The sequence below is a fragment of the Agrilus planipennis genome, unplaced genomic scaffold, assembly GCF_000699045.2.
Source record: "Agrilus planipennis isolate EAB-ADULT unplaced genomic scaffold, Apla_2.0 scaffold16, whole genome shotgun sequence".
Taxonomy (NCBI): domain Eukaryota; kingdom Metazoa; phylum Arthropoda; class Insecta; order Coleoptera; family Buprestidae; genus Agrilus; species Agrilus planipennis.
The window spans coordinates 1,670,588-1,692,769 of record NW_020438946.1 but is presented as its reverse complement, the minus strand read 5'-3'; the positions used below and the strand labels follow the sequence as shown (position 1 = coordinate 1,692,769).

At 33.6% G+C, this 22,182-nt stretch overlaps 2 protein-coding genes across 8 annotated transcripts in view; one reads left to right on the top strand and one right to left on the bottom strand.

The window, feature by feature from the left end:
* Window positions 1-22,182, bottom strand: part of LOC108744662 (band 3 anion transport protein) — a 195,232-nt gene that overhangs the window by 22,331 nt on the left and 150,719 nt on the right. For 6 of the 7 annotated variants that reach the window (XM_025974741.1, XM_025974743.1, XM_025974742.1 and 3 more), the window contains 5 exons: window positions 19,602-19,727; window positions 17,504-19,006; window positions 16,985-17,238; window positions 16,328-16,612; window positions 15,924-16,062 (listed from right to left, as the gene is read on the bottom strand). In XM_025974741.1, coding sequence (XP_025830526.1) covers window positions 15,924-16,062; window positions 16,328-16,612; window positions 16,985-17,238; window positions 17,504-19,006; window positions 19,602-19,727 — 2,307 coding nt within the window. The remainder of the gene's footprint in view (window positions 1-15,923; window positions 16,063-16,327; window positions 16,613-16,984; window positions 17,239-17,503; window positions 19,007-19,601; window positions 19,728-22,182) is intronic. The other variant, XM_018480535.1, reaches the window with a different exon arrangement.
* LOC108744663 (septin-7) lies at window positions 11,461-13,892 on the top strand. Its single transcript, XM_018480536.1, has one exon. The coding sequence runs from the start codon at window positions 11,930-11,932 to the stop codon at window positions 13,811-13,813; it is 1,884 nt and encodes a 627-aa protein (XP_018336038.1). The 5' UTR covers window positions 11,461-11,929; the 3' UTR covers window positions 13,814-13,892.

Below are 22,182 nucleotides of genomic sequence, written 5' to 3'. Positions count from 1 at the left end.
GTAAAATTACAATTTTTTAAAATTTCAATAACTTTTTAACGGTTTAGTGAATCGATTTGTAATTTTTACAGGAGTTTTAGAATTGAATGAGGAACGTTCTTCCAAATTTTTATTTGTCTCGTAGCATTTTGACATACCTCCCAAACATCCTTAAAAGATTAATGTCCAAGATAAGTACAATGGATATATAAAGCAACATTCTATTGTTTATTAGGTATATGTGTGCGAAATATAGACACGTATCTACATAATATACATTTGTACGTAAATAAATGTGAAAAATGTGCAAACCATGCAGATTTTTATTTTTATTCTTGTACTTGGTTATAGTGAATTAAATATCACGACGGCCTTGTAATAGGAGCCACAGTGAACTCAACCCGACGTATTTATGTACATACGTATATTTATGTGAAACATATGTGAAATACAGTCACACACATACGTAAACGTGTTCATTTGTTATCGTATTGAGAATTGAAGCGTTTTTTTTTTATACAAACTAAAGTTGAAGAAACTGCTTGAAATTGTCTAAGAATTTATTGTAAATGTATGAACAGTACATTGGTGGGTATCGTCTCAATAAAATAATAGGTACATATTTGTTATACAGGTAAGGCAAAACATTAACCGAATGTAGAAATTACACATTTTTGCTTTGTAAACAGGGTTGAGATGATTTGAATCAGCTGATTTTTTTGAAATAAAATCAAGATTAATTTAAGAAAACGAAGATGGCTCCACACTTAAAAATGTACAAAAAATAAGTGTAGGTATCTAAACAAAAACTAAATACTGTTAAACTTTTGTAATACCCAAACTTGTTTCTTATATCTGAATGTACGAGTCGTTACACTATAAATCGTTAGAATTGTTAAAAAATAGGAAATTCTAACTAATATTCGAATCTGCATTAGTTTGTTTACAATTTTACGCCTTAACGACTCAAGTGATCATCATCAAATTTTGTATACACATTGTCAGGGGTACAGAAAAGGACATAGGGTACCTTTTATCCGGTTTCCAAGGGATGGAAAAATTAGTTTTACATGGTCGTCGATGATCTCGGCACATTTTTAGGAGATCAGCGCGAACGAAGTTTTGAGTAAAATTTATTATGAAATTTTTTATACACAACTTCAGGGGTACCTACAGAAAAGGGCACAGGGTACCTTTTATCCAGAATGATGATATACTGTTCTCGAGGGATAGAAAAATTACCATTTTTATCAACCTTGTTTGTGAATATATGAAATAACTTTTCTCAAGCGTAATGCCCTTCAAAAGCTTTAAATTGCATTTATTGGATTTAAATTGCTTTATTATTTATACCAAAAGATGGATGAAGTTATTTGTACCAATTTCCCTATAGAAACCACACCGTAAAGGTGGGTACACACTATGCAAATCGAACATGTAACACAACGAACGTTCGCGAATATAAGTGCGCCTGGTGTTCTCATTAAATTCGCTACGATAACTAGAAGATGAACTTATAAGTATATTAAGTATAATTTTAGGTAGCCGTTCTTTGTTAATATCTATTAGTTAATCTGTCCAAAACATACAGAACAAGTTGACGTTGGTGGTTTTTGGAATACATCACATTAAGTGGTTAAGTTTGCTGAAAAATTAGTGAGCATGGTGGATCATAGAATTGTGAAATTTATTAAAGCTAAACTGTTTTTTTTTCTGTCCACTCTTGCTTGTTCGCTAAGAACATACAACAACAAATGACGTCCCAATTGCAACTAGAACTCTCTTCGTGTTCGCAATAAAAACAAACAACGAACGGATCGGTGCGAGCATTAAACGAATACACAGGTCAGGCGCACGCGATGTTCGCAAACTCGTCTAAACCACAAGAACAATAATCAAAAATGTTCGGTTCGCGTAGTCTGTACGTAGCTTAATGGAATATCCTTGTGCATCGTTATTAAATCGTCACTAATGTGTACTACTGTTTAATGATTATTACCGTATTTAACAATCAGATGCTCGAGGAAAAAAAAACTAGCCTTCATCATTAATGCACAATGTCAACGTTTCCAAACAAGGAGAAATTGATTTCTAAACAGAAGAAGTTTGATGATTTTACCTACTTACATGTACGGTCAGAGTATCAGAGTGGCAATTGAAATACATACTAATGCAGGTATTACTATGCAAATGGTTAATCAAACAAAACAAAAATGAAATATATATAGAAAGTTAGTTAAATTGTATAGAGGAACTCAGTACTCAACGTAGGTATTTTTTTATCGGAAAATTTTTTATTATCTATCTCTTTCTCTTAAACTATTTGTAATATTCCTGTATTCCTTAAAAAATGTATTGCGTGTCGATATGTTTTTAAGGTTCTATATAATGCTTGAGATTTGAAAATGACATATTACAAAAAGCAAGGAAAGTTGGTGTTAAAAAAGAAACAAGATTGAAGAAGGATTAACGGAGAAAGTTATGGAAATGTAGTTATCAAAAAACTGCAAGAGGAGTAAAAGTGAATCATAAAGAGACGAACAGAGTTTGGATGACACGAGGAGTCAGATAAGGGAGCAGTTATATGCTCATGTTTTCAAAAACCATTTCGGAAATCACGACAGGACAACTTGGGTCCTAGTTTGATCCAAAATTGTTCAATTCTGGTCCGAGATTAGCAACCAATATTGGACCTAGCATGGAAAATCCCTAGTTTGTCACTTCAGCTCAAGTCTGGTTGGCAAGCTTGGATTACGACTGGAAAGCCAATGCTGAACCAAAACATAGTAGCAATAGTAACCTATGGTTGGGCCAATATTGGTTCAGGACTTGATGAACAATATTAGGTCCACATTGGGTAGCTAATGTTATTGTCAAGATATGAGAACAAAATTAATCCCAGATTAGGAAACTACGTCGCTTGGCCAATACTTCGTTGCCAGGTATTGGATATGACTTGACGAAATGTTTAATATATTTAGCCTTGACACTCGTAGCTTTACCAAAGTTTGATCTAATATTAGCAAACCCATATTTGACTGCCCAATATTAGACCAAACTTGGCGAAACGTTGATAAATGCATTTGAGAATTATGCGCACTTTAGACCAATATTGACATGCATATGCCTCACTTTCCACTACTGGTCTACGTTTGAGTCTATCATTTCCTATATGGGCATACATGCATAAGGTAGTAGCTAATGAGAGAGGCGAATGAGGGTGGAATAGTCATAGACAGGAAAATGATATGGACGCTATTGCGTTACAGACAAGAGTTTTAGAAAATTATTTAGAAAAGAAAAGACTGAAAAAAAAAATACAATTTGGGGAAATAAGACGAAGAAAATGAAAGGAAAAAAAGAGATAAAATTGAAAGGAAAAATGATTAACTGATGATTCGCAGTGTTCATGTTTTTTCACATTAATTCTACTTGGTGATACATTGTCTTATATTGAGAACAGAGCAGTGAGTTATGTATTTCATTCGTGTCGAGTCAGCTGATAACTTATCAATTGTGTGGATGGTTTAAACGTTATTGCTCTGGCTATTTGATTGCAATTTTATTATTTATACCAGCAGCTGTCCGTCATTGTATTATTCCGTTTTATGATATGAATTTTTTTCTGGTGTCGTACTAAATTTAAATGTTGTGATATTGGTTAGTTATCTACCTATTACGAAATATGATTTAAATGATTGACTGCAGCCTGCACCAATTGTTGAAGTAGCTACTTACCGTTTAATTGTTATTGAAGGTCTGATAATTCACCTTACTTATTGGGATGATAAGGTTTCGGTAGGACAAGACAACACAAGCGAAGTAGTCAGTATCACCAAATGTTACTAACTAATGCTACAACATTTTGATTTGCATTTTAGCACTCCTTCGACATTTCCCTTAAGTGTCTCCCGTAGCAAACCATGGCGAAACTCTAAGGTCTAGGTTCTATTAAAACTGTATACACAAACGGGATTTCCTATTTATTTGTAAATTAATTATGAGATTTATTACCTACAGTAATCAGACGATTTATCAATACTGACATCTAATTTGAAGAAATTACTGAGTAAAACGTTAATCTAACAGCAAATTTTTTAAATGCAATCGCAGAAATTATCCAATTATCATCATCATAAGGTCGTCAATCCTTAGACTGGTTGGATACGCACCTCTACTCTTTCCTATCCTGAGCTAATCTTCGCATTTCCCTAAAATTAGAACATCCTACATCCTTAACTATTTGCGAACACTAATCTAATCTAGGTTTACCTCTACTCCTCTTAACTCCTGTTTCTCCTTCTATTATGTATCTGACTAGCCCTTCATGTCTTAGAAAGTGTCCTACCAAGCTATCTAACCTATTTCTTAGAGAGTCGTCTGTTTTATCCTCATCATTCGCCTATAACACCACATTTCTAACGTTTTCTTTTTCGCCGCGCCCATCGTCCATGCTTCGCACCCGTACAGCGCCGCGCTCCAAACATACACCTTTAACAACCTTTTTCGTATTTCTAATTTCTCTTAACCGTTCGCGAGCATAGAAGTAACTTCTTTTTATTGAAGGCGACTCGACCCTGTGCTATCCTCTGCTTTATATCCCTCTTACTCCTTCCGCCCTGACTTATCTGACTTCCTAGATACCTAAAATCAACCACTTTTCGTCACCTATCTTTATATATTTGTTCTTTCTCTACTTTTTCTTCCCTTGCATACCAGTATTTTAGTTTTACTTTTATTTATTTTCATACAGTACTGTTTTGTCAGTACCGCTTCCATTTTATTTAAAGCTAAGTCTTGAGTAACAAACATTTTTTTAAAAGCAATCGCAGAGGTTATAAAATTATATGTAGTATTAATATTTGCCATAAAAGATAATGATAACTTGACAACGTTACCCAAAATACAACGATAACCCCGATTAATTTTAAATAATAAACGTAGTCCATGTAGCAAAAAATAAGATATCAAATGTTTTAATTACTGTTGGCGAGTTTTATTAAACGTTTTCTACATTATGAAAGTAACGATAACGCAGTAAAAGTACCTAGTGAATAATTCACACAATGAATCAGCACGAAACGTCGTCACGATATTCCAGATTCAAGGCAGATGTATGCAAAGTACATCATCATTACAATAAAAATACGTAAAGTATATAATCCTGTTTCGATTAAAGCCGTACCTGTGCATAATAAATGACTTAACATTGATGAAATACATCACTTTTTTAAATCTCGAGTAAGACCATATTAAGGAGCAGAAACTTCTTTAGCAAACCAAGCGAAAAACGACGCAGGTGTTTAGCAGATGCCTATTACAAATTATAATAAAGACCACTTGGAGTTAATTACAATCTGCGCGATGATTCATTCATTTAAAATGTTGAACGGTGTTGTAGAAATCCCGTAGAATTAATTGATTAATGCTATTTCGTTTATTATTATTGTTTTTAAATTAATCGAATAAAGATCATCGGAATTTTTGCAATTGAATATTTACATTATCTAATTATTCCAAAACTATAGGGTTGTTCGGAAAGTCATTTCGTTTTTTTTTGTGGAAATGAAAGACAGTTTTCGTATAATAAACAAATACTTTATTAAATTATATATTGACCGTTCTGGTCCAACACCTTTTTGCCATCTTTCTGGTAGTAGCATAATTCCACGCTCATAAAATTTTTGGTCTTTGCTGGCAAAAAACTGATCGAGGAACTTTTTGACCTCTTCATTTGAGGTGAAGGTTTTACCGTCTAAAAAATTTTGGAGTGACCGGAACAAATAATAATCCGATGGTGCCAGGTCTGGAGAATATGGTGGATGTAGCATTGTATCCCATTCAAGCTGTAAAAGCTTTTGGCGAGTGATCAAACTTGTGTGAGGTCACTACACCTTTCCTCTTGATTAGTTCTGACCTTTTCTGTTGAAGTGCATCATTCAGTTTGTCCAGCTGATGACAGTAGACTTCCGAATTAATCGTTGTGTTATCCGGTAAAAGCTCAAAAAAAACGATTCCTTAAAAATCCCACCAAACAGACAGCATCACCTTTTTTTGGTGAATATCGGCTTTGGAAATGGTTTGAGCCGGTTCATCTTTTTTGCTCCATGACCTTTTGCGTTTGACGTTGTTGTATACAACCCATTTTTCGTCCCTAGTGATGATGCGCTTCAAAAACGGATCATTTTCGTGACGTTTGAGAAGCGAATCGTAGTCGTCAATGCGGCGACACAGATTTCTCTCTGTGAGAACATGGGGAACCCATGCATCGAGCTTCGAGGATAATCCCAGGCCTTTCAAGTGGTCATAAACTGTTGAATTTGATAAATTTAACCTTAATCTGATCTCACGTGTTGTTATTCGCCGGTTCACATCAACTAATGCCTTTATCGCGTCTTTATCAGCTTCAACCGGCCTTCCCGAACGTGGTGCATCTTCGACATCAAAATTGCCGGATCGAAATTTAGCGAACCAGTTCTGGCACTGGCGTACTGTCAACACACCCTCTCCATACACATCAGTTAATTTCTTTCTGGCTTGAATAGCATTTTTACCCTTTCTGTAGTAAAACAGTAAGATATGTCGAAAATGCTGCTTATCGCTCTCCATATTTAAAAGGGCATCAACCAAAAACTACTGCGTAGAATTAATTGGAATTTTTCTAACAAGCCTTGCTATATGAGCTCTCAAAGCATATAAAAATTATACGGCTTAAATGTGAAGTTGGGTGCAAAAGAATACAATTAAATCCTCTGTCGGGTAAAAACGAAATGACTTTCCGAACAACCCGATAATAAAACGGGGGCAACTCTTAATTTCGGGTTATAACTGGAAATTTCAACTTGAACTTGAAATCTTCATTGGATCGTGACCTAACCGAACCTAACCAAAGCCCAACCGAAACTAAGGTAATTTTAAGAACGGATATATTTACGACAGCACACCCATTGTTTGTGTTGCCTTTACCTACAGTAACCTTATGATCCTAATCGATCGAATAAAAGCATTACGTTCGACTATGTTAGATAAAGACAGCACGACTGAGTGAGTAGCCATGTACTTTCTCTTGTTTACAGGGTTGAAACAAACCTAATCGAACCTAATCCAAACCTAACCTAAAGCAATTGAATTCCAGACAATAGTCGGCACAACACTGATTGGTAACTCAACTTACTATCAAACCACCACTTCTTAATCTGCCAGGGTCTTCAAAATTAATTCCAAAAATTGCAAAAAACTTCCCTGTTGTCTTTTTTTTTAATTAAATATGCACTTTCAGAATAGATGCATCTACCTACTTCCAGTGTAAAAAGAAATGCAATATATAAAGCGAGATCACCCTTGAGTTACAGAACTCAAAAAATTCTTTCGACATAACTGACACAAGTCACTCTGTACAATCACAGCGTATTCTGAACACATTCAGAAAGTTTAATTTTATCGACGACCTCGTCGAAATGTTGAGTAAAAGAAACAGCTTATGAAAATATTTTTTTTAGTTCGACAAATTGAAAAATTCCATTTATTTGACGAAATGAAGCTACATGGGTACACAAATATGCAAGTAGAAGGAGTAATATTATTAACACCCAGACTAATTTTCTGTTTTAAAAATAGAATAGAACAGTCAAAGACTTTTAAACAGTTTATTAAAAGTAGCCGTACGTAAGTGAAGAAACAATTTAAATTTAATGGGATGGTTCAAGGTAATTAGTACAAACTCAAACTGCATATTAAAGAACATCAACACTTGAAATAACCTTCACATATAGCTATGATAAAACTATGACACCTCCTGTAAATTCTTTTAAATAATGAAATAGTAATTTACACTCTAAACTTCCCTAACTAGAATTAGTTATGCTTGAGTTATGAGAAAATACAGAGTTACAGAGAAATTTTCTGCTTTATCATTACTTTACTTTTTAATTTTCCTTTCGAAGATACTGCTTCAACGTTCTACGTTGTTAAGTCCACCTCTAAAAACCGTCACTGTACTTCGTTCGTGTTGTCTTTTCCTACCATAACCATAAAAAAATATATATCTCGACAAGCTTTTATCCGCGGCTTTGTTCGCGTTAAAGTCCTAAATATGTGTCAAAGATCATCGAAATTACAATAATTTGATAAAGGATCAACAGGATAAAACTAAAGTTTCTGATTTTCTAGGTTGAACATTAACACTTTACATAGAATGACAGTAAATACGGTTCTTCTATTTCGAGATGAAAAGAAATTAACATTCGCATTTGCAATTTTAGTTAGGATTGCAAAGTTTGCGTAAAGTAAGTTTCAATTTAATCAACATGGTAGTAAAGCTTAAAATTTGTGTTTTATAAAAATAGTTTTCAACAAATACTTATATATCTAGGCTCTTTTCAAACGTTTGCAATTGTCAAACAATTATATTAATAATATTAATTTGCCTATTAATAATTCTATATTACGTATAAGATTACACGAAGAAGCATTGAATTATATAAAAAAATGTACTTTTGGTCACTTGCGGTATCTTTGTAATCAATTTAATTTTTTTTACGATTAGTGGGGAAAATTAATTTTTAAGATTATTTAAGATTGGTAGACTATGAAAAAATATTTCCTTCACGAGGTACTATCTGTAGGTATTGTACATCTTAACTAATATTATAAATGCGAATGTTGTGTTTGTTTGTTTCTTTTTCACGCCTTAACTACTCAACCTATCATTATGAAATTTTGTACACATATTATCAGGAGTACAGCAAAGAACATAGGGTACCTTTTATTCAGAAAAAATCCCGAGGGATAGAAATAAATCAGTTTTATGTGCTTGTAGAAGGTCTTTAACACGTATTTGGGATATCAACACGAGCGTAACCGCGGGTAAAACCTAGTTTACTATAAATAAGCAAAACATTAAATTTAATTTAAATTTTGTTTTTAGTATTTACTAGTTACTACATTTTTTAAACTTTCTAAAATTTATGAAACTTAATTTGAAGTGAAAGCATGAGTAAGTTGTTACATTTTACAATTAACACCTGCTACGTACAATAATATCGCTTTACGTACTTAGTTCATTGATGTTACACAAGGACAGTTTATTGGAAAGAAAAATAAAAATGAAACTTCGCGAAGATTTAATTCGAATTAGTTCCTGAAATAAGGAAGTTCGAATGAATATCAAATCTCATAAATCTCCCGAACATTAATAATAGTGCTTCTTCTCACTGCCCATTATTATCGATCTCCAAATTTTATACGCAAACTCCATTAAATTCTGAAATCAATGTCGTAGGTAATAACAAATGAATGATTAAATACAAATAATTAACTAGTCAAGTCGGCGATGACCTGGATTAATTATTGTAATTTTAGGATTTATAAAATATTTTCAAAGTTATATTACGTAAAGGGATTTGAATAAAATTAGATAATAATTAAAGAAAAGCATCGAAATTTCATTGAACGTTTGCACTTTCCTAATAAACATCTCATTTTAATTCGTTTTTTTTTTATTTTGTTCAACCATTTCAAAAACCTAATTTTATTTGCTTAGTCAATAAAAAGTGTTCAGGTTTGGCACGACGGCGGGGTTTAATAATCCATAAAATAAACTACGAAATTCTTCCCATGAAAATAAACTACACAATTGTATTACTAACATTAACATGGTCGGACGCTAGGAGTCGTCTTAAAAAATGGGTTTCTTTGTTTTACAAGAATAATTCTATTTATTTTATAAATAATATGACAGTAGGGACGCGAATTCGTTTTCGTCAGGGTAGGTTCCCGGTCCGCGTGAAAAAGATGGCTAATCATTTTTTATTTGCCTATCTACCTACGGGCTACGTACAAACAAACAGACAGAAAACAGACGGACAAACAAATAACAATAAAAAGCAGCTTATAGTACTTCTGATAACCATCTCTTCGTGCCTACAAAAATGGTAAAATCCCATCAAAAGATTGTACAGACTGGCAGATAGACAACTTTTTTTATGAGTCCTTTACACCTTAATAGCAATATTCCAGACAGACACATCAATTATTTTGTATGTATAGATTTTAAGTGATAATTACACACACCTATAATGAATGGGATGATAATAAATAAAATGAGATTCTGTTTTAAAATGACTCAACGAAAAGAAAGAGTTTTAAAAGAGTTGCTGAGGAAGCTATAGACAATGTAGCGAAACGTTCAACGTAATTTCAATCTGTTATTTGATTGTCTAATAATATATGTCCAAATCTTTATGATATAACTTTGCAACCTTACCACAACATGAAGTGAACAGAGTATTATTAGACAGCTCTTACAAAATAATAACAATTACGACATGATCACTAGATGAAATATACTTGATTAATTGAATAAATATAAATAGAATCACTTGGCTTTTGCTTCACAAACCGATTATGAATAAGTGCAAGTTTCTTTGAAAATGGTCAAGCGACCGAAACTTTCGTAAGAACAATTCTCATATCCTTGTAAAACAGAAACCAAGTGTTTTTATTTATTTAATTATTTGTTTTCTAATAAAAATTTTTAGAAAAAAAATTATGGTAATTTTTTACATTAGTTGACATTGGAATTGAGACATGAAGTTTAGTCAGGTAGGTAGTACTGACCAAGTAGAATCGTGTGGTAGCATTAATTCCGTGCGGAAACCAATGTAGCTCGAGATACAGGCTTCTAAAGTTATGTAATCGGAGGAAATTTCGATTGGTACGGCCCTGGCTGCAGCCCTTCGTCAGCTGTTCTCGCCAAATATGCATTGATGACGTCATTGTTTAGTTAGGTAGATGTATGACAGACTCGAGTTTGTTTAATGCCCCTGCCCGCCGAAGGCGGGCTGATACATTAGAATAATGTTAAGAAGATATGTTTTAGGACAAACGATGTTTGGCGGGAACAGCTGACGGAAGGCTGAAGCCAGGGCCGTACCTACCGGTATTTCCTCCGATTAAGAAAACTTTAAGGGCCTGTATCTCACTCACATTCATTTTTAAACAAATAATAAACAAAATTCTAGTAAATACTACTACACTACTTCACTTGGTGAGTACTACCTACCTGACTAAACTTCATGTCTCAATTCCAATGTCAACTAATGTAAAAAATTACCAAAATTATTAATTTCTTTCTGAACAATATTTTATGCAAAAAAAGGTTTTATTGACTAGCATAATTAATCGACTTAAAATATAAATAACTTCATTGGAGGAAATATATTATTTTTAAACAGATATCCACCTAATTAATAATTAAAAGTGTTGCGATTCATATAATTAAATACAATAATTTACTGAACTGTTGTATAAATTGCCTTTTAGTAAAACTTTAAGTTACGCCTCTGGTAGTTAGGCTACATGAATATATCAAGAAAGAGATAGAAGCAGGTGTCCTTGTTGCTCTCGCGGTAATTGCTCCCTCTATCCGGTTTCAATCAGCGCCCAGTTTTCGACCCCACTACCTTGCTCGAAGGCAAGATTGTGTTCACCGCGCAGATGTCGAGGGGGGTTGCCGAAGCAAAATAGCCGCTTTCGCAGACGAAGACAACACCGTTTTAAAATAAATTAATGTAATTCAAGCTTAGATGATACGCTTTGTTGTTCGTATCAATGAAAACATCGGGTTACGTAAATGAACTTTGAATTAGTGATAACGCGAGGCTGATATGAACGTTATTTCGGAGATAATGACCCTAGTGAAGTAAAGCGAATGTTTATGACTACGGGCGTGGCAAAACAGTAAATATTAGTCATATACACAAGTTCGTTAGGTGTCACTATCAAATTTGAAAAACCTGTAGAAGTGGTCAGGTTTGAATTGGAACCGGCAAATACAAACTTAACGGCAAGTGTTCTGTTTGTAGTTATTATTTATTGCTGAACAGAATGTGTGGTTAGAGGACTTGAAAAAATTCTTGTATGCTCATAACGATGATAATTTAGTGCGCGTATGTCTAATTTTTTGTGTTTTTCTACAACAATGAGTGCCAATAATGTTAATGCTCAAGTATCAACAACTCAAACACAAGCAACTGCTACGATAAAGTCACGTCCAAATATTATGCCAAGTAGTTACATGTACACGTCTAGTTCGGGACTATTGAACCGAAGTAACGAAAACAAACCCACTCCTCCCCCAACATTACCAAAATATACATCGAGTTTTAATGCAGGAAGTGGCTTCCGTGATAGAGATAAAGACAGTATTGGAGGTTCCTATCGTCTTTCGAGTTTAGATAGGTTAGGTCTGAGACAGAAATATTTAGATCAAGGACCCACGAATAATTCCACCCCTAATGGAACAATAACACCCACGAACGGTAGTGAATCACAAACAACCACAACAACGCAAAGTAAAAGAGAAATGTTTTTCAATTCCACAAATACAATCGAATCACCTGCTATTCCTCCAGCAACCAAAGACTCCAATCGATTCAATAAAAGCGGACTGGATAAACCTCCCGAACCCCCAGCGAAACCGGTAATATTGGACAATAAGGAAGATTCAAATAAAGAAAAAGAGGTAAAAGAAAAGGACTCAGCTGAAGTAATAAAGGAAAGACCAAAACCTAGAGAATTGGATGGATATGTGGGTTTTGCTAATTTACCTAACCAAGTGTACCGAAAAGCTGTCAAGAAAGGTTTTGAATTTACTTTAATGGTTGTGGGCGAATCTGGCCTTGGAAAATCAACATTAATCAACTCGATGTTCTTGACAGATATTTACCACCCAACCGAATATCCTGGACCTACACAGAGACTTAAAAAGACTGTAGCTGTAGAGACCACAAAAGTACTGCTCAAAGAAAACGGCGTTAATTTAATGCTCACAGTAGTTGATACACCAGGTTTTGGTGATGCTGTAGACAATAGTAACTGTTGGGTTCCCATTATTGAGTACATCGAATCTAAATATGAAGATTACCTCAATTCAGAGGCCAGAGTAACACGAAAACAAATCCCAGACCAAAGAGTTCACTGCTGTTTGTACTTTATACAACCATCAGGACATGGGCTTAAATCATTGGACATTGAGTTTATGAAACGCTTATGTGATAAAGTTAATATAATTCCTATAATTTCTAAAGCAGATACACTAACATCAGACGAATGTAATTTGTTCAAGAAACAAATCATGAATGAAATTGCTCAAAACAAAATCAAAGTTTATGAGTTTCCAGAAACTTCAGAAGAAGATGAGGAGCACAAAATTAATAAATCATTGAGAGATAGAGTCCCCTTTGCAGTGGTGGGCTCTAATGCAGTAATTGAAATTGATGGTAAAAAATTGAGAGGCCGCAGGTATCCATGGGGAATAGCAGAGGTGGAAAATCTTGAACACTGTGATTTTATAGCCCTTAGAAATATGGTAATACGCACACATCTTCAAGACTTGAAGGACGTTACAAACAACGTTCATTATGAAAATTATCGATGCCGCAAATTGGCTGGACTTGGGGTTGATGGGAAAATGTCCAAAATCTCAAACAAGAATCCATTAGCCCAAATGGACGAAGAGAAACACAATCATGATCTCAAAATGAAGCAGATGGAAGCCGAAATGGAACAGGTCTTTGAGATGAAAGTGCGCGAAAAGGTTCAAAAACTAAAAGACAGCGAGGCTGAATTGACCAGAAGACATGCAGCAACAAAGAAGAGTTTGGAACAGCAAGCAAAAGAATTAGAAGACAAAAGGAAGCAGTTTGAAATGGAGAAGCAACAGTGGGAACAAGAAAACCAGATAACCATTGAAGAATTGCGAAGGAGATCTTTGGAAGGTAGCAGAGAGACCATGGATGGAAAGAAAGACAAAAAGAAAAAAGGGTTATTTTAATTATAAATTGATATTCTTGAAAACTACAGATGTAGGTAGAAGTCAGGAAATGTCGAATAAACATTATTTTTAAGGATGATTGAGGCATGTGTGTAAATTTATATAGCTACTGCATTCCTAAGTATTAAGACCAAACAATAGTGTCATTCCTGCTACAAAGTACTAATATGTAATTTTATATTGCTTAGGAGAATGATTTTCATTTAATGTGTCCCTTTAAAAGGATATAAGTAAAAGAACAAAAATAGCTATTCAGTTTAACATCAATGTTGTAAAAGATTTCTATTTGTGTGAACTTTTAGCTTGCAACAATTATTTTAATTGTGAAATTAATATGTATGTTTTTATAATGTATTTTAAAGAGCCAATTAAAATTAACTATTCATGTTTTATTTATTAAGTACATTGTTAGTGAGAGAACGGAACTGGACTTTTCATTTTGATAAGATCTGTATTATTAAGTATATTTTCAAAAAAAAAACTATTTTGGGCACAATTGTTTTGCTATGTTTACTGCCGATTGGCGAGAAAAATAACGTTTTTCGAATTACTTGCCTCTAGCATTTGACTGCTACAATTTAGAGTACGTAAAATTAATTATTTATGAATGAAATTGTTTGATTAGTGTAAATCTATTAAATGACATTTTGCATTTAGCAATGTGCCATTTATTTTCTATTTTAAACTTTTAAATGTAGTGGAACTTGTAAAAAAAACGTAAATAAACATTTTTATTTCACAAGTCTTTTGTATCATTGTTTTTTGTTTCATGTATATTCAAAATTTTAAAAAAATTATATTTAAACGGAAATGGTTATTTGTTTCTTATCACCTTGTGTAGAGTAAAAAGTGATAAATTTGTAGCACATGGTCTAAAAACCGTATCACCCTCATTTCCGGATTTTATAAATATCAGTGATATTTTCGCACGTTTGTAAACTATTAATGTCATTTTTTTAACAGCTCATTAAATACAAACTTAATTAAAACGTCAAAAAGCGAACGTTGGCAAAGAAAGAAAAGTATAACGTAATATCTAACATGGTATAATCATGCATGATAATCATGTCTTAAATTATGCCACACCTTTGCTATTGTTTATTTATGTGGGTTGATTATGAACAAAACATTGTGATGGGTAATTACAGCAGTTATCTTCAATTATGGGTTTTAAAACGTACTGCGAGCAGAAGAGCTTTTACTGACCAACTTGTTTTAGTAAAATTTAATCTCTTTAATTAACATAAAGCATGGAATTTAGTTAAGTAAAAAGATAAATAAAATTTCTACCTTCTAATTTTAACATTACATTAACTCAAAAAAGAGACATCCCTGTTCACAACACATTTCACTGAGCAGATACCTATGTATTTTTTCCATTGCTTAGGTGGACATTACCATTACAGGTCAAAATTTTAATGTTACTTGGACGAGAGTATAAAAATAATGCTTTAAAGTATCTAACCAATTGATTTTGTTAAGTAATGTAAAGTGCTGGATCTGAGAATTTCTTTGATGCTTTTTCGTAAAGTACACATGGTACATTTATATTTGACAAAGATAAAGACCGAGATAATACGCAGGTAAATTCCCTGTTCTGATAAGTAACCCCCAGTAAACTTCTAAAGTAATTGCAAATAAGAAGTTTAACCGTAAATAAAATAAGTATATTTGTACTGTAATTGCTTTTAAAAGTTATTTTAGTTATTAATAAACAAATGTTGCTCAACAGTGAATTATTTGTTAAATAAAAAACTATGTTTAAAATAAAAAAAGTATGTAATTGTAAAATGATTTTCTCAAATTTCATCTAAGAATTTTCCAAATAAAAATAAGTTTAATGATGATCAAAATAATTTTAAAATTATCGTTTTGTTTTTATGTGGTTTCCCTAGCCTAATAAGTTATAAAAGAAAAATTTCAAATTTTTCGATAAATTTTTCTTTTTTTGAAAAAATCCACATTTCGCTATCACTTTTTAATGGATGATAGCAAATGCAATCTACCATCGAAATATCGTTAAGATAAGGATTATTAAAAAGTCAGTTTATATATTAATAATAGTTTGTTGCAGGGTTCCTATCAAAATAAACAAAATACAAATTCCTACCTTTCGGACGTAAGATGCTTGGTGATGGTATTTTGCAGGCATGAACAATAATCTGCATCTTTCAAAGAACTGGATGCCAGTAGTAGAAGCTATACCCATGTAGAGGAAAACACCAAATAACACGGCCATTGGAACAAGCCTAAAAGAAGAGAAAATACCAAAATTACATTAGATCAACTTATTTGGAATTGGTCTAACAATTTTATTTTAGAACTAAAGTTATTTTTTCTTAAAGTTTGGATACACCCATAATTCTTTTGTGTAATTTTTTTATCTTATCAGTCGAGTTCTGGTTTTTGAAAAAGCACAATATAATTCTTAAAATATTTTTAAAAAATTGCTCTATTGATAGAATAGTGCCCAAAAGTATTTAAAATTGAAGTAGTGATTTCAGAAATATTTACCTCAAAAGAGGTGCCATTAGAACCGATAATCCAATGAGAAGTCCAACAGCGAAGGCAGAAACCCTTTGTTCTTTGACTTCAATAATGTAGGGCTTTTCACCTGGTGCGTGTGTACGTGACATGACAGTAACGGCGGCCACGTGCGCTATGGAGCGGACCGTTGCAGCGCACATAAAAGGGGCACCCAGCAAGCCACATAAGATGTTTATAAGACAAATGAGCACAATATCCAAGTGAAGACCGCTACCCTTCTTTAGTTTCCTTTCAGGTTTTGCAATAATTAATCTGAAATAAAACAAGTTATGAGTTTTTGTTTTCATAAATATTTTTAACTGTAGTTGTAATTCTAAACTTTCTAATACAATTCTACAATAAATAACAGAATAAAGTATGTGGAAATGACAATAATAAAATGCATTTATTATAAATTTTTGATTTCACCTCACAATTTTAAAATAAAGTTGTTTTGATTTCTGTTACCGAGATAAAGGATTCATTTTTTATTACAGTTAGATATTATTCATATGTTAACTTAACGTATAAATAATTAACTTAACAAGAAACTATTATCTATCTAAAATAAAAAAAACTATTTTTTTTATCAATCTAAAGAGAATAAAAATAAAAATCAAAGATAAGCAATTTTGAAATACTTACTCGCAAATGTGGGTTTCCATGAACAGCAAAATATAAACGAGCATGGCGGGAATACCAGCGGCGAAGACAATCCAAAATGGAAAGCCATTTTGTCCTGCAGGATTTATTATCCACCCTCTGATCTCTGGATTTGAAGGAGTTAACCCTTCTGGCAATGATAGTTTGTCTGTATATGTTTGAGGGACCAGGTAATCCAAAAATACCATAATAACTATTGCTATTGGAACGCCGAAGTCTCCCAGGGCTCTTCTTGCCTAAAAATAAAATTACAACATTAGGTAGATTCTGTATTATCGAAACCTCCTTTTGAATATAACAGGAAGGGGTGAAAATTGTACTCGCTGCACCTTATCAGAAACGTAAAAACAAAAAAAATAACAGTGCAGAGTTGAGTCTCGTTAAATAAAAAAATCACATGCTTGCGATCAGTGAATTAAAGATTTTGAAAAAAATTGCTAAAAGTGAACATGTATCTACTTTTTAAGACATGAAAAAGTGAACTATGTAATAGTTACTTACACTTCTTCCTAAAAATTTTCCATTCCTAAACTTGAGCAAGTAGTAAGCAATGATAAATGTCCCGAGGGTAAGTACGAGACAGAAAAGGGCGGTGTTTGGCTGGTTTATTGGACCCTTGGCATCGTACGAAGGCAGAAGCCAGGTCGGATTAGTCAAGCATTGCTGATTATCGTCGCTGGATGTATTGAGAGTAACATTTTGTTTGTCAAAAGGCACCAAAGAGCTGTTACCATCTTCACCGGCAGCCAAGAAACCTAGATGACAATAATCCGCCAAAAGGGGATTCCTTTGGAACACGTTTATTAATTTCATTATACTTTCCATTACAAAGAACAATGATATTAAGGCAGCAAAAATTTCTTGGGTAAACCTGGTGAATTGACGCACAAAAACGCTTCCCTCGAGACAAGCCACAAAGAGACCTATTATACCCAGCCATAGACCTATGTATACTCGGATGGTAAGGTATTCTATACCGTTAGAATCACAAAATTTAAATAGTGCCTCTTCAAAAAGTAGCAAGGGTCCTGTTGTCCCTACTATGACGAGTGGTTGTCCTCCTAAAAGAGCAAAAAGTGCTCCTCCTAAAGCCGTTGCGACCAGGGTTTCAGAAGTTCCAATGGAATTACGCGTTTTGTCACTCAGGAGACCTCCGAAGGCTATGGCACCTGACAGGGCCGCGAAATAAATAAAAATTGAAGCTGCTGCACATTGAGCATTCAAACCCTGCCAACAATCACTCTTATAAAACGGATATCTTCGTTTTATGTCTCTTATTAATCCTCCAAAAGGTCTATGGGTTCGTTCCAAAGGATCGTCGAAAGGCGGCTTCTTTTCTCCAGCGCCGTCCGAAAGTAATAAAACTTTTGTATCCTCTGCAGTTGAGATTTTCTTTAAAGCACTCTGTTTTCTCCTCTTAATCTGTTCGCTTTTAGCTTTGATTTCTTCGATGGGAAGTAAAGCTCGTCTTTCCCAGTCTCCAGGTGGTAGAACAATACTGTCGTCCAGGAATTCGTTTATGGCTGATAAAAGTGCTTTCCTGTTATTAGCTTCAAAGGCAATGTCGTGGAATTGCTGATTGGCCATAAGTGTAGCTATGGATCTACCGATTTCATGGTAGTCCAGGTTGAAATTCTTGGTACCAAGCAGGATGAACATGAAACGGATGGGAATGTTGACTTCTAGGAACGACGGAATAATTATACCTTCTGCCAAACGTACGAAAGCTATGGCGGGTTGTTCGAGGAAATCCACCTCTCCCACCAACACACTGGTTGCTTGAGCGTCGATAGGGATTTTGCGGATAATTGAAGTGGATGTTTTTCGTGAAACATCTTCATTACTTGTACTGTAAGTTTCTTCTTTAATGTCAACAGTAGTATATTTTTCGTTTGGTATCCCCAGATGACCATCGGCGGTAATGGTTCCACCATTTCCTTTGATGCCGTGATGGATATCAGAAGAAACGCTTGCCTTACGCTTTTCATTGTCATGGTGCAAATTCTGAAACAGACATATTTATATTTTTATTTCTTTAGGCAATAAATAAAATTAATTATGATGCATGAAAAAGTAGCGTACAGGTGTAAGGAGTTGGAGTGCAATGGTAGTTAGAGATTTTATACTACAAGTTTTCATGCTATTGTTGTGGAAATAAAATGAAATGGAAATAAAAGCTCTACATAAGAAAGATAGCGAATACTGCAATTGTAAAGCTCATAATTATTTTCGAAACTGTTTCTAATTAAACTGTTCAGCAAATACGAGTCGATAGAATCCAATAGTACCACCACTTGACTAGACTGAAACTCGGCAGCTCGTTAATGAGCCAGCCAAATGAAAAGCGGTAGCATGCTTTTGTTTCCGTCGTAAAAACGCGGTGAAAACTAATAAAATGGGTAAATTATTTCCTACCTCGAGGGTAAGCCACGGCAAGCAAATAACCAATCTACACTAATGCAACGATAGTACAATAGGAAAAAACAAATGGAAAACCAAAGGTGGTATCAGTGGAGAACAACGAATCAACAGTAGCAACAGTAACAACAAAAACAAATACAACAACAACAACACAGTTGGCCATATGAACAAACATTACACTGAAATAAAATGGCCCACGGGATGGCTGCATGTGCAGGGGGCACAGCAGTCCCTGGGTCGCGCAGGTGGTGCAACGGGCCATGGTGACGGCCTCGCATATGACGGCGCTCTCCAGCCATAACGACTGCAACCATTAAATGAAATTATTACCTTTCATTAAATTTTCGTATAAAAGGAATAATAAACAAGAAATAATAGTTTTGATAAATACAATGTTAATAAAATAATTTGTAATTTTCAAATTATCCACGCTGGGTATATTACATAAATACATTTGTTGTATTAAAGAATAAAAACAGTGACAATTACTGACTAATTCTGAAAGAAAATACGTTTAATAAATATGTAAACATAAAATACAAAACCCAGTAGACGAAAAATATTTTATCAGTTAAGTCTTTCTTGTAGTTTATTTCCCTATTAATTAAATTTTCATTAAACGCCTATTGAAATAACCATCGTTTACCTGTTGTTTATTTTTTTAACCAAAAAAAGTTGCTTTTTTAGTTTACAATATGTTTTTGGAAAATTTGTTGTCCTACATATATCTGTACTTCGTAAAATTTATTAATCATTAGTTGAACAACTGCTAATATATATATGATAAATATAACGAGAGGATTTTATAGTGGATTAAAACGAATTAATAAAGAACTAATTGCAATATTATGTTGTAATTTTACTATCGTTTGTTTAATTTATCTAATGCGATTGCTTTTACTCATTTGTGCATTTTTACCCAAGATCCAGCATTTACAATAAGTGCATTTATCAGTCAGTTTTATTTATAATAACGAGTTTAGTAACATTGGGGTTTCATTATATTAGTATATTTTTAATCCACTTTCAGGATCATATGGAAGAATCATTATTTGAAGTTGCTTGCGTCAGAGCATAATAGTATTAACCCTTCGGTGAAGCAGATTTAAAACTGTACAGGTAATTTATCGATAACATTATGTAAACACTTTTTTTAAGTCATTTATCATTATATTTCAATGAACAAACTTTATTTCGGAATTAAGAAACGAGATACACAGTGGTGGAACTAGATTCAACTTTTAATGAAGAAAAGGCTTATCTTTAATTAATACAGTTTTGCAGATTATAATACGTATGTATTATAATCGTTATTTGTACCATCAACCAACCAATCAAATTAAATGAATAAGTAAATAAAAATCTGCTTAGTAAATATGTTAAAAGAGTGAATTACTACAAACAGTGTGGTAAACGCTATCTGTAGTATATTGTAGCAAAGTCCTTAAGGATATCGACTTGTCGAAGTACCGCGCCTACCTTTGGATTTTTTGTGCATTTCTGAAAGTGCAGTAACATATTACAGATGGCGTTTATACTCTGTTTGTAGTAATTCATAAAATGCTGTGTTAAGGCAGCAGGTAGAGTGGGGGTCCAAGGGGATCAAGATCGCCATCCGGGCCGAACTGTTTCGACAAAATATCGATCCCCATGAACGAAGTACTACGTTGAAAGTTTTGATCCTGGGGGGTGTACAAATCAATCGAAGTATAAATATACTATAATTAAAAATCAGAATGAAAAGTGAAGTTTTAAAAGAAAACACCGAACAAGTGAAATTTCGACTGGCGCGCCGAGGGTTTCCGTTTCGTTAATTTAGAAAATCGAAATGGATTGTTAAGAGTTTCACGGATGATATGGGGGTGCGGTAGGAGGATGGTGAAATGAGGAAATTAGGAAGGAATAGTAAATGGCAAACCTTGACTCAGGATACGAAGTGCATGCCCAACCAGTATTCGGACTTTTTTAAACGGGGAAACCTACCTTGAAAAAGTAATCTGTAGCAAAGTAATACTATAGACTTAAGGTGTTATCAACAGGGATAAATGTATCATTGGCATTTAACGTCTTTACGAGTATCATAAAAAATGGATTAGTCGATAAGTAACTTGCTCTCCATTATCTAAAGATGTGGAGATTAACTTACGCTTTTTTTCTCTGTACACGAACTCAGCAAATATAAATCAATCATTTTTTTTGCGCGATTAAAAAATATTCGCTGAGTACTTAAGGAAGCCCTCTTATCGTAGCGGAGAAAAGTTTCCAAGGTTAAGTATTTAGGAAAGAACTGAGAAAAAATTTTGCTTTCTAGTACAAGCATATTTTTTAAAAATGTGAAGTGTGACGAGACTCATACCTACTAATAGGATAGCCGTGATGTTAATAAAACATAGTACTTGGTGCAAAGATCAACAACTAATTTATGTTTATTAATCTTTTACTAATTCCTTTTTGAATGCTTATATTTGCATCTCTTATGACAGCAAAGATCAACAACTAATTTATGTTTATTAATCTTTTACTAATTCCTTTTTGAATGCTTATATTTGCATCTCTTATGATTTTAAAAAGAAAAAATTAATTTATTGCTTTTGTTTTATAGTTAGTTTTTACATTCACTCTTATCATGGGAATCTCTATCACTGTCACCAACATCAACAATTAGTTCTTCTGTTTGTCTGTCTATTACTTGCTCACTGATCCCTATTTTTAAATATTTAATCTACGCCCCTGATAGGAATACTGAAGAATGAGGGCTG

Coding starts and splice junctions, on each gene's coding strand:
- LOC108744663 (XM_018480536.1), top strand. CDS start 11,930: ATGTCTAATTTTTTGTGTTTTTCTACAACAATGAGTGCCAATAATGTT.